Source organism: Pleurodeles waltl, chromosome 6 (genome assembly GCF_031143425.1).
Source record: "Pleurodeles waltl isolate 20211129_DDA chromosome 6, aPleWal1.hap1.20221129, whole genome shotgun sequence".
In the NCBI taxonomy this organism is placed as follows: Eukaryota; Metazoa; Chordata; class Amphibia; order Caudata; family Salamandridae; genus Pleurodeles; species Pleurodeles waltl.
In genome coordinates this window covers 857,314,974-857,328,821 of record NC_090445.1, presented here as the reverse complement: position 1 = coordinate 857,328,821, position 13,848 = coordinate 857,314,974, and the positions used below count along the sequence as shown (strand labels likewise).

Below are 13,848 nucleotides of genomic sequence, written 5' to 3'. Positions count from 1 at the left end.
CTCATTGTCCATCCATTAAGTCCATTCACCTATCCATCCACCGCTTCTAGTGATGACATTTTTGGGTTCGCCTGTGAAGCCTGCCACCCAGACAAACCGTGCCAATAATAGCCGAGTCCCTTCTGCAGAACGAGACTCCATTGCTCTAACCCTTCTCGTTTTGTGCAAAATAATTAAAAGCATGCGTTATTCTGCCAACAGCCATAGTGGCACTGCAGTGGGTGGCTGGAAAGTCTGCAGCCCAGCAGCAGGGTGTAACAGGGAGCCGTTTCCCCTCACGTTTCATTCTCAGTTTCTCTGAATGGACCTTTTATCCGTGGGGTCTTTTCACTTCTCAGTTGAGGGGGCCAGTTGCGACTTCGATTCTGCAGCAGCCTCTTATACTGCAATCTTAGTGAAAAGGAGATCGTGGGAGGAGGCAGAGGCCAGGTAACGGCAGTGTTTAGAGATGTACAGTGTGGATTCAGGGACCATAAGCGAAGTTTGCCTAACCCCGCTATAAAGGTGCATCCGTTCGTGTGTGTTTTTAGCCTAGGGCAGTATTTTCAAGCTCAGAAGGGCGAGCGTGCGGCTGGAGGGCAGGCACGCGCCTTATTACTTTGGGTAAGGTGCCGAGTTGTGAGAAATGGTTCTTTGCCTGCGCCACTTCCAATGCGCTTGCTGTCCGACAACTAAGCGCGTCCTTCCGCCCCTCCGGCTCGGAAGGTACTGCTCTGAAACTGCGGGCTGCCCTCCAGCCCGAGCGGGGCTCTGGGGGCGGGAGGAGGGGTCGAGGGAGGAGCCACGGCTGATGTGTGTGTCTTTGGATTGATGGATGACTGCCGTTATGTGCCCCTGTGTGCGCGTATCAGCGCCCTCTCTCTCATTTATGCATCTCCCGGGCTATCAGTTGAGACGCTGAGACTGAACGCCAGTGAGGAAGGAGAGACCCGGCCAGGCGCAGGGAGCTCATTAGAGGGAGAACTCCAGCCACTGAGAGAAGCCAAGAGCAAGAGTTAAAAAGCCGGCGCCGGGCAGAATTATTACAAAGATGCTGCTTGTGTTGTGGGGGCACAGTATTTGAGCAGCAGAAGAGGCGCCAGGCTGTGCTCTATTCTCCCCTGCTTTGCTGATTGTTGTGTTATTCTTCCTGCATCTGCCTGCTCCTGCTTGCCCCGAGATTGCCAGAGCGTCGGAGCAGAGCCCGGAGCCCCTGGAGGACAGACTGCGTGTGATGACACAGGGCTCCAGTGCCTAGCTCGGAAGCAGCGCCTGTGACAGCATGGCTCTGAGGAGCGGGCGCGCCGGCTCCATGTGGCTGAGGGCAGCGCTCTGGCTGCTGGTCTGGAGTGCGGTGTGCCAGCTGCGTGCCCACGGCTGCCCGGCTCTGTGTACCTGCAGTGGGACCACGGTGGACTGCCACGGACTGGGACTCCGGGCCGTGCCCAAGAACATCCCCAGGAACACGGAGAGGCTGTGAGTATACTCCTTGTTACACCTGCCCATCCTGCCCCGCAGCGTAGAGCCCGTGAAAAGTCGATGCATGCCAACAACACGTAGCGCGTGCGTGCGCTCAGGTCTTAGCCTCGTGTGTGTGTGTGTTCCCATTTCTCAAACCCGCTGTACGTGATTCTAAGGCACGCTTTATCATTAATTGTGTGCAATATGCTAGTTTTCATTGTTCGTGAGTAGCATGACTGTGCACCTTTGTATGAGGTTGGCTTCTTTTTGTATTTTGTTTGTTTGTTTTCCCATAAAAAGGTGCCCTGCAGTTGTTTCTTGGTGACTGCCTCTCTTGTTCATCCCCACAAATAGACAGACAGATGCTCCCAGCATCTCACCATCCCGCTGCCACATTTACGTGCGCTGCGCTGGCAGTGTGGCAGATCTTGGCACAACGGTGGCAGGGGGTGTGGTGGTGAGGAATGAAGCGCGCGCGGAGGGAGCGGACGCAAGACTTGTTTCTCTCTCACACATGACACATTAAAACATACGTTTACACACGAAGGCCTCTTGGGTGCGTGGAACATATTCCAGTCTAAAAAAACAGGCAATATGCCTTTTTGTGCTGTAGGTTGGAGAAGGGCCACCCTCTTTGTCTGCGCCCCAGGCAGAAGATCATTTCTGAGTGTCATGCAGTCATTAGAGCGCCAACAAGAAGTTTGAGGTGAGAGGCGGCTGCAGGGGTGAACGAGGGAACATCTGCTCACCTCAATATCATCGCCCTCGTCCAAAAGCAATTAAAATGCAGAGTAAAGCTCCTTCTCTGCAGACGGGGAAATAAAAGAAGTCGGGGCAATGGCGTGAAACAAATGGCAAATTCAAATCAATTCCTTGGGGAGCATCTTTGAACCTGGGAGACATTAGAACTGCTTAACTGCCTGTCCCAGGAATCCATTAATTCAAAAAAATCCAGATATCCATATTGTTAGTTGTTGGGTTTAAATGTTACGTTTCCGAGAATGAAGTTTCTGCCCTGCATAGTCTATGAAAGTGTTTACTAACATTTCACGTATATATTTAGGTGGCTGCAGTTATAGACGGCAATGCTGAAGTGGAAGTTTAAATATTGACAATGAAATGAATATTGAACCCGAGCATAAGACCTAGGAGATTTTACCGACAACGTTTATGCAGACACGTTTATATCATTTAGGAGACTGAATGATGACTAAGCTGCAGTACGGCATCGAGTTTGAATCCCAGCGCACCCGCTTAATTGCATTTGTGATCTTCGGTATATTGTTTAATCGCCCTGTACACCGGTTCCTATATTTGACGCAAGTGGGATTCCTTACAAATGGACAGTCAATAGCACGGAGAGCTTATTGACTGCTATTTATTACTAAATAATGGAAACCAGCATTAGGGGGCAAACCATAGATTTAAAGCTGTGGGGGTGTCAATCGATCTGTACTGGAGTAAAGGGCACCTTATCAGAGGGTTTCAGCAAATAGATTGTGTTTCCGTCCATTGGGTTCCTTTTGAAATACATATATTTTAGAGTGGGAAAAGTGAGAAAGCTGATAATAGAGCACGTATTGTATAAAAAGAGGGCTACTTCCCATTAAATATAGATTTTTGGCGTATGTGCGATGTACCATGTGAGTGGCGTCTCTGCACTGCAGAGGTACCTTAAAGGCATGTTTAAGAAATCGCCTTAAATATCGGTTTATGTATGGACACCTTACCACCTAGGGAGAGCTGCAGAGTCACTTCTCATCTCTCCTAGAACACTATCACCCAGTGACGCACTAGGCAAGCCAACTGCCCCACTGGTTCTTTCTTATTATCCTGGAGTTGGGGAGTGGCTCTCCCTTCGACGAGTGACTGCTGCTTGTGGTATAGCGCTTGCAGGAACTAAAACACCTCTCGGCACTTTTGGACTTGATGCACTATTAGTAAAGATGGCAGACTGAGTGGGCCTGAAAATGGAAACGCACAACATTGTGAACTCCGCATAATTCGCGAACTGCAGAACTGTGCGCATTTAGGCTCCTCGGCAACTTCAGAGTGTTTTTGCGGACAGGCCATGCTCGCCAGTTGCCATGACTGACATTTTGACCTCAGGAACCGTTATTTTATCGACAGAGAAGTGGCACCAAATAAAGGGGCCCTGGTCCAAAATATGTTGAGGGGCACCCGAGACCTCCGTGAAGCAAGGCATATCGCCCACCATGTTCAGTGAAAGTGTGGTTCTGATTTTTCTCAGTGTCTGCGCCCTCAGTGTTAATGACAATGAACGCCCTCTTGAATCAATGCTTTCTGGGCTGATCCTGACTAGGAGAACCCAGCTGCCTCTCGCCGTTCCCCGTGCAGTGCAGTGTCCAGCCCCCTGCTAAAGGAGGAACGCGGTTCCCACCGCTACCCGCCCAGGAGCCGCTGGTTAGAGCTAGTTTGAACTTTGGTGAGTGATGGGCTGGTTATTTCCGAACGTGAAATGCATAGAAAGCAACCAGAAATACTTTAGGACTGAATGGCAAAGATGTAGTTACAGAAACGTAAAGAACACAGGAAGTTCTGTGTGTGCACACGTGCAGGTTACAACATTTCACGTATTTATGTAAATCCCCGTGTGACTTGCGCACAGATACACGAGTCCTAATGCTTGTCAGTAGCTCTTTGGTTTTGATGTACATGGGTGATTTGCACCTGTTTTCCTAATCCCAACCTTGCGTGGTGTATTCCACCAGGATCATTAGACACAGCAGATTGCAGAAAAAATAAAGATTCATTATACTTAAACTATTCCTTGCTCATAATGCATGGTTTGCACACTCGCCTCGGTCTTCGCGCGTATCTTGTAGATACACCTTTAACTGGTAGACTGTTTATGCAGGCCGAAGTGAGGGTGGCAGTGTGCTGCTCTGATACAAAGAGCTACCGCATGCTCAACCCTGGGATGGTGCCCCCTGAATTACTTTGCGGGCGTTCATTGAATTTCCATTGCATGCCATTGGGCGCTCATCCGCCACTTTCCTGGAAACACAACCTTTTTCTCAACCCTTTTCAAAATTGCACACGCTTTCTGTATGCATATTTTACATACATCGCATGTGCAATGCGCCTGGGTGTGTATGTTGTACCTTTGAATGCCAATGCACCTTACAAATGCATATATCACAAAGTCCCACATGTAAATATTAATTAAAGGAGATGCCCTGTGCTCATTTCCAGCCAAACATGTGGTTTAATGATTTTAGACACATTCGCCTCTCACTGTTTATGAGTACACATTCAAAGATGACTCTGTGGGTGAATGTAGACCAGAGTGTTATGTGGCGCAGTCAGGTGTGCTGCCAGGAAAGAGAGAGTACCCGCATATGTTCCAGTGGTTATTGAAGTGGCCTGAAACGCGCCGGAATAGTAAATATGTGATGCCAGTTTCACTGCTTTGCCTGAACGGTGTCTGAACTGTGACTGTGTAAATGCATTGCTGAAAATTAGAGTACTCAGTGGCATTTAACCTTTTCCTTGGTGCTCACAAGATTCGACTGATAAAGGGGTTGATGTTTGGGGCAAGAGAAGATGAAATTGTTTTTCCAGGATCTCACAATGCAGTAAACCTCGTGCGGCGTTTATGAGACCCAAAGGTCTCTTAAATGTTCAGAGGTCTGTTTTGCAGTGAAAAGTACTGGGATGAAAAAGTCCAGTTGGTTTGTTGGATTGCAGTTTGTAGGTAAGTCTCTCGGGTACACCAAGGTGTAGTGACAGTGCCATAAGAGTGAGGGATTCCAGTGGATGAGCCAAGATTATACCCCAGGGCTCAGTGGCGTAACAAAGGCCCACGCAGCCCCTGCACTCTGGGGATGGGAGGAGGGAGATCAGCACAGTACCCGAGACCTCTTGAGTAGTCCGGAAAGGGGGGCACCTCCATGTACTGCGCAGGTGTGGGGTTTCAACTTTCGTTAAGCCACTGTCAGGGTTCCTTGTTTCACAGCTGACCGGTGACCGAGCTAGCTGGTTATAGGGTTTTAGCGCCGCAGTCATCTATTTAGTCACCACTGCGCCTCTCGTCGGCCATGTTAAGACTGCATAAACCCTCTCTGTGTAACTCGTCTACATATTTAGGTATTTTTTCATAATTTGGGTTTCCCTACTTTTCTTAACATTTCACTCACATGTGTATGCTTCCACCTTCTCCAAATGATGTCGACACTAGACTTTCTCTCTGAAACTTTAACTCACTGCGTTTATGCCAGAATGAGAAAGGTCCTCTCAGTTTAGTTCTTTCTCTTCACTCTTCAAGAATCTAGAGATATAACCACCTAACCTGATATATTCTAATGTAGCTGCCTCTGCTCTATCCACCAGATACTCTAATTAACTTGGCACTTCTAAAATAGTGCCCCTTCAATCCTCTGTGCCGAGGACCCTTGCGCGCGCGCGCACACACACACACACACGTGAATCTGCTTCCTAACACGTCGGCTTTTCGTTCACTTTTATTTGATTAGCAACCAAATTAATACAGTTTCCCTTTTTTCAGTACGAGCTGATTTTAGGTAGAACATTTTAGCTGGACTGGTAATTGCACACCGCGATAAGCGCCCCCAGGTAAAAGGACTGTCAGAATTTGGGTGGAACATTACACAAGGCCAGGGCTAGCGCTACTGGAAGGATGGATGCATCGGGCACCAGAGGTCCCGGAAGTCACGTGCAGCTCCGACGCTGCGTCACTGGCGTGTTATGTGATACCTGGTAAACGACACCACTTCAGTGTGTTTTGGTTAATCCCGTAGAGAATTCCTTCTCAGTGTGGAAAGAGTAGACCTTGGAGGCGGACGGCTTCTTGGCGGCGCTGTACAGAAGTGCTTACTTTAGAAACAAGCTGAGAATGGGAGGATTAGCTCTGCAGGAGGATAACGATCTACGTATTGTGATGGCTCTCTTCATAGCTGCCTTTCATCACTTTCCCGCCCATTTTCACAAACAGGAACCTCGATGTCAAGATGAGAAGATGGAAGGACAGCATAAAATAAAACAAAAAAATACTTAAATTAAAAAATAACTAATATTTGAAACGGCTTCAGTCAACACTTGCTGCTAAATCAACCGTTTTCTTAACAAGCTGCAGCGTTTACACTGGGGCATGACTTTTCCTGCTAATCTGACATTATTCTTCAGAGCACCAGGTGCTCGTGTTGTCCAATGGCACAGTGCAAGAAGACCTGGATTCTCATCTAGGCCTCTTCACTTAACCACACATTGCTTAACACTGGACAACTTGCTATCTGTGCCTCAGTTTCGTTACTGCCACAATCGCATAATTCTAGAGGCTGTGGTTATAAAGCATGAGGAGTTTTGCCACACAGGGAGTGAAGTTTTAGTTTTTGTGGTTCATCAGTACAGGTTTCCTCATTCAGTTTTTATTCAAGATCACAGAGCCTGAACTCGTCAGTAATCGCCTATAAACAAGCAGTGGCAAAGGCAAGAGCCTTGCCGTTTTGCTCTGCCATGGCATACCTATTGGGGTTGTCAATAATGTTCAGGATTGTCAAAATCAAAGTAAATTGTTTTTACTGATGATGAACAGCATTGGTGAAAATGTTTTAAAAAAATGCGGGGATGCGTATATGGTTCGCCACACATGCAGACTTACTCATGTTGTTTGGCAGCCCCTGAATCATCACACATGAACAAACGTGTTTAAATGCAACAGCCATTTTGTTTGTTGCTTTAACTTATCTCCTCAAGATGGCAGGCACCCATGTTGAAGCACTAAATGAAAAACAACATAAAAGTACACCAGGACAAGAATTTTTAAAGAAATGAGCAGCCCTGTAACAAATTACATCTCCAGCCCCTCCAAAAACAAATACCATTTTTAAAAAAAGTACAAGATGCGGAGGGATGAACAGTGGTGCAAAAAAATAAACAAAACTGAGCAAGATGCCTATGGGCAGAGGGAGCAATGGATGAGCTAGGGAAGGAGAAATATGTTTGAAAATTTTTCTGACAAGCCTCTGAACTTTAAAAGCCTGGTTGCATCTTTCTGTCACTCCATAGGCCAAAGAAAGGCACATACCAGACCCAAGACACATGGCATGATTATTAAGTAAACAAAATAGCAGAGTGGGTTGATGCATCTCTATCACATAACTACGTGCAACTTGGTGCACAACTCATGTTGAAATCCTGTTTGGGCCAACCCGGCCCCTTCCTCCACTATCCTTTAAGGGAGGCTGCACACTAGAAGTAATTTAAAAATAGTAACATTACAATTCTTCCAACCTAAGGAGATAAAAACAAAAGCCTTTACACTGTGTGCTAATGACCCATATCCAGTTTTCATGCCAATAGCTAGGTTAGCAGAGTAGGAAAAGTCGGTAGATATTTTAACCCAGTGATGATGGTGTCCAGTGGCTGCGATCCAAGGAATTTAGGTTCTAATCCTGACTTTTCCACTTTGCAAAACGCTGTGTAAAGCTGAACAAATTACCATAACTGTGTTTCCCAAGTCTTTTCTGTAAATTACTGTGACTTACTTGTTACTTCTGTGTAGGAAAATGGCCCCCTGTTGCAGTTACCCCCCACACTTTTTGCCTGATATTGATGCTGACTCGACTGAGAAGTGTTCCTGGCCCCTGCTAACGAGGCCCCAGCACCAGTGTTCTTTCACTAAAAATGTACCATTGTTTCCACAATTGGCAAACCCCTGGCACACAGATAAGTCCCTTGTAAAAGGTACCAGTGGTACCAAGGGCCCTGTGACTAGGGAAGGTGCCTAAGGGCTGCAGCATGTGTTGTGCCATCCTAGGGGACCCCTCACCTAACACATGAATACTGTCATTGCAAAATGTGTTGATGGGGAGAAAAGGCAAAGTCAACATTGCATCCTCCTCAGGATGCCATGCCCACAAAATACTGCCTGTAAGTCACCCCTCTAGCAGGTCTTACAGCCCTAAGGCAGGGTGCACTGTACAACAGGTGAGGGCATAGCTGCATGAGCAATATGCCCATACAGTGTCTAAGTCTATTCTTAGACATTGTAAGTACAGTGTGGCCATATTAAGTATATGGTCTGGGAGTTTGTCAAAACGAACTCCACAGCTCCATAATGGCTATATTGGATACTGGGAAGTTTGGTATTAAACTTCTCAGAATAATAAACCCACACTGATGCCAGTGTTGGATTTATTACAAAATGCACACAGAGGGCATCTATTTTCCCAGTCCTTCAGTGCAGGACTGACTGGTCAGTGCCAGCCTGCCACTGAGACGAGTTTCTGCCCCCCTGGGGTGAGAGCCTTTGTGCTCTCTGAGGACAGAAACAAAGCCTGCACTTGGTGGAGGTGCTTCTCACCTCCCCTTCCAGGAACTGTAACACCTGGCAGTGAGCCTCAAAGGCTCATGCCTTTTTTTTACAGCATCCCAGGGCATCCCAGCTAGTGGAGATGCCCACCCCTCTGGCCACTGCCCCCACTTTTGGCAGCAAGGCAGGACAGGATATTGAGAAAAACAAGGAGGAGTCACCCACCAGTCAGGACTGCCCCTAAGGTGCCCTGAACTGAGGTGACCCCTGCCTTGAGAAATCCTCCATTTTAAGATTGGAGGATTCCGCAATAGGATTAGGGATGTGCCCCTCTCCCGTCAGGGAGGGTGCACAAAGAGGGTGTAGCCCCCCTCCAGGACAGTAGCCATTGGCTACTGCCTTCCTGACCTAAACACCCTCCTAAATCTAGTATTTAGGGGTGACCCATAACCCGCGAAATCATATTCCTGCAACATACAACAAGAGAAGGACTGCTGACCTAAAAGCCCCGCAGAGATGACGAAGACGACAACTGACTTGGCCCCAGCCCTACCGGCCTGTCTCCAGACTCAAAGAACCTGCACAGCGAAGCATCCGACAGGGACCAGCGACCTATGGATTCTCAGAGGACTGCCCTGAACCGAAGGACCAAGAAACTCCTGAGAACAGCGGCACTGTTCGAAAAACAGGAACAACTTTGCAACTTTCTTGCAACTTTCAAAGACTTCACTCTTCCCGCCGGAAGCATGAGACTTCACACTCTGCACCCGACGCCCCGGCTTGAGCTCCGGAGAACCAACACTGCAGGCAGGACTCCCAGACGACTGCGACCTCGTGAGTAACCTGAGACGACCCCCATGGACTCCCACAGCGACACATGCAGAGAGGATCCAGAGGCTCCCCCTGACCGCAACTGCCTGGAACAAAGAACCTGACGCCTGGACCAAGCACTGTACCCGCAGCCCCAGGACCAGAAGGAACCGAACTCCAGTGCAGGAGTGACCATCAGACGACCCTCTGCCTAGCCCAGTTAGTGGCTGGCCCGAGAAGCCCCCCTATGTCTTGCATGCACCGCTAGAGTGACCCCCGGATCCCTCCATTGATTCCTATTGAAACCCCGACGCCTGCTAAGCACACTGCACCCAGCCACTCCTGTGCCACTGAGGTTGTGTTTTGTATGCCTACTTGTGTCCCCCCCAGTGCTCTACAAAACCCCCCTGGTCTGCCCTTCGAAGACGCAGGTACTTACCTATTGGCAGACTGGAACCGGAGCACCCCTGTTCTCCATAGGCGCCTATGTGTTTTGGGCCCTCCTTGGATCTCTGCACCTGATCGGCCCTGTGTTGCTGGTGCTGTGACTTTGGGGTTGCCTTGAACCCCCAATGGTGGGCTGCCTATGCCCAGGAAACTGAACTTGTAAGTGCTTTACTTACCTCAGAAACTTTACCTTACTTACCTCCCCAAGGAACTGTTGATTTTTGCATTGTCCACTTTTAAAATAGCTTATTGCCATTTTAACTAATACTGTGTGTGTTACTGCTCTAATTCAAAGTTCCTTACTTACCCATGTGGAGTAACTTGCATTTTATGTATTTACTTCAAATCTTGACTCTTGTGGTTCTAAAATAAATTAAGAAAATATATTTTTCTATATAAAAAACTATTGGCCTGGAGTTAAGTCTTTGAGTATGTGTTGCTCATTTATTGCCTGTGTGTGTACAACAAATGCTTAACACTCCCCTCTGATAAGCCTACTGCTCAACCACACTACGACAAAATAGAGCATTAGAATTATCTACTTTTGCTACTATCTTACCTCTAAGGGGAACCCTTGGACTCTGTGCACACTATCTCTTACTTTGAGATAGTATATACAGAGCCAACTTCCTACATTCTGCTTACTCCTTAATTTCTAAGAGCAAGTTACATCTATTTTTGGAAATAAAACGGTGTGATTTGGGGCCCATACCTCTGTACCTCATTCGAACAATTGCTTGATTGAGAGCTTTGGGTAACAGGTTGCTCATTAGTATTTAATCCTGCATACTAAACAGTCATTCAATGTCATCTGGGAATGTGTTGTGTCAATGCAGTATGTAGTGTTTCTCCATAGAAGTTCACTCCACACTAGCTCTGCACAAGTGCATTCTTTGGGGGTTGTGCATCTGAGTCTGGGAGTTCTTGTGTCATAGATAAGTAGCCATTCTGATTCCGAGTATCCCTGGTCCTGTTACTTGAAATTTTCCACTAGAAAAATGTAGTAAATCCAGGTTGTGAAATGTTTGCTGCTCATGTTGTAAAGAGTGGCACAAGTGATTTTAGCTCCAACTTGAGACTGAAAAAGACCAAATTAAATCTTACACAAGGACAAAATGCACAATTTACACGTTGCACATTTTTTCACAAGTGATGGACCTCATTTGGAGGCATTAGTGTCTTGACATACATTTCATTATGTAAGCAATACATATGCTACAATTATCCACTGTGTCATTTAGCCATGTGGCAGGTACATTCTGCTCCAGTCTAGACTACCATAAATAAGATGATGATGGTTGTTTTCCTTCAAAGCATGGTGGCTTCCCCCACAGCTTTCCAAGCATTAGACCTGAATCTCACCTCGAGAGGATTAAAGAGAGGATTAAAGAGAGGTGATGAGACATGTTTCAGCTCTGTCCTTAGAACCACGGGGGGGTAGGCCTACACAGCACTGGAAGCAAGCTCTGAGAAGGTTTTACCTTCTCATCTCGCCCTTCAAATATTTTTTGTATTCATTTTTTGATACATTATTAAATGATAATTAATCAGATAATTGATTTTTATGCCTATTTATCGAATTGGCGATCTGGATGGGGCAAACATTGAACACCAGCAGTACTTTGGGCAAAACCTATTTGCCCAGGGATTGCATTAGTGCAAATATGCATAAAACCTTATGTAATTCCGCACATATGATGAAGAGTTCCTGAAGTAGGAAGATGAACCATTATACATAGCATTCTCTCTTTTACTATGAACCCATATAGGTTGACATTACTTTGATGTTTTCAGTAAAGCACAATGCACAGCCTAGCCAATGATCACTATCAGATAATAACGAACAATATCAGCCAAAAATCAGAGACATTGAAAGTAAATCAAGTTCAACTAAGACTGCACAGTAGCTTGATGCGCCAATGTTTTTGACACAGGAGACATCTTTGTGTAACCCAGTGGTCACTAATTTGTACACTGATTGAGTTAAATGAGCATTATTGTCTAATTTATTTATTATTTATTTATTGATTATTAAGTGTGCAGTTACCCAGAGAGTGTAATTGTGCTTAGCTAAATAGTATCTTCTGCATGCCAACAAGAAAAAAGATACAACCCTTAGTTAAGTAAATAGATAGGTTTTCAATGCTTCACAAAATTCTAGAAAATCAAGTTCAACACAGAGGTCTAAAGGCAATGTATTCCCGGCTTGGGCTGTGACCACAGCAAAAGCTTTCCTCCCTAGGCATGCTTTGCAGAACTTCGGTAGATGATGAATGAAGCAGCCTAGAAGGACAATATCTTTTAAACACATCGGAAATGTATGAGCCTCAAATTGCTGGGCAGAGAGCTTTATGGGCCATGAAGAGGGCTTTAAGCTGGCATTTAATCTTAATAGGTAGCCAGTTAAAATGTCTGAGAAGGGGAAACACTGTCACATTTTCTTTACCCTATCATTCAGCCTGGCTTCTGTATTATGTATGAGTTGTAGACTCCTAGTGAGGTACTCAGGGAGACCAATGTATGGGGGCATTTTAGTAATCCAGTCTGCTTATCACCAAGGTTTGTGTCAGCACCTGCCTATAATCTTGAGGAATACTATGAGTAATCTTCCTGAGTTGTCTCAGAGCAGGAAGCATTTAAACATCAGCTTATTAATGGTCAACTCAAATGATAGTCTATTGTCAGATAAGCCTCCTAAATTACGAGTCGGGTAGGGTGTACCGATCATTCACCCATAGAATGAAGCCACCACATATGGGGCCAAATGGAAGGATTCCCAAAAATCAAGACTTCCATCTTATCGGAATTAAGGCTGAGAGAATAATCATTCATCCAGTTGGCCACTCATTGATATGATTTTCAGTGCCATAGAATACTGATGCGCCAGTAGTAACCACTGGTTAAAATAATTTAATATTAACTGCTGAATGGTAAATCAAGGTGAAATTTAGGTAAGAAAGAAGAGGTGAGCGGCTGGCCCGATGTGCAACACCAGCTGCAGAGGTCAAGCATGAGTAAAAGTCCCTGGGAAGCAGGAATAACTGTTTCACTGACTATCTTGCCTAGTGTGAGCAGGACAGACAAAATAATGCAACATTAAACTGGAGGGTGCAGCATACATCTCTACCATCAACCTTTCCCACAAGACTTGGCAGGTGCATCATCTAATATAACCTAACCACACCATGTTGTGGAACAAGATTTGGGCTCTTCAGCACTGCCAGGACAGTTACAGATGTAATCTTCTCCTGATGAGGAGCCTGAGTTGTTTGTATATTTACAGGATCCTGAACTGTCTGAAGTACTTTGCTACACAATAATTTGCAGAGTGTTTAGTAAATGCAGCATCACATCTCAAGCATTGGCCATACTATGATTATTATTGTCATATCGCCATTATGGGCCATTGATAGTGTTTGGATGAGAACATTATGTAGTTTAAGACTTTTCAAACCTTGTGAGTGAACAACCTTTTTGAAGCACATACTCGCAAAAACAAACTTTCAACCAAAAGGAGATCAACTCCTTCATTGATGTTGATCCTCCAACATACCAAAGGTTGAGGGAATAACAAAACTCATCCTTGGACCTCTGCAAACATTACAGGGTTGACCCTTTGTTCCACCATTCACATCTCAGAAGCCTCCTGTTTGATGGGCTGGAGAAAGGGCCTGGAGTGGGAAATATAGAACGCTAACACAGCTGTTTGGACCCTGCTTGTCTTATGTTTCTGCTATGTCTTCATGAGCCCCGACATCATGGAATGCAAGGGAAGTACCACGTGTACCAAAGTACAATCCATAGTAAAATGTGCTTCCCCTTGCTATCTTTAATTGACCTAAAAAAATTCTCTTTCC

At 45.9% G+C, this 13,848-nt stretch overlaps 1 protein-coding gene across 1 annotated transcript in view; it reads left to right on the top strand.

The window, feature by feature from the left end:
• Positions 1-820: 820 nt before the first annotated feature.
• SLIT1 (slit guidance ligand 1) overlaps positions 821-13,848 on the top strand; it is a 687,657-nt gene continuing 674,629 nt past the window's right edge. The window contains exon 1 of the mRNA XM_069239602.1: positions 821-1,455. Coding sequence (XP_069095703.1) covers positions 1,262-1,455 — 194 coding nt within the window. The 5' untranslated portion in view covers positions 821-1,261. The remainder of the gene's footprint in view (positions 1,456-13,848) is intronic.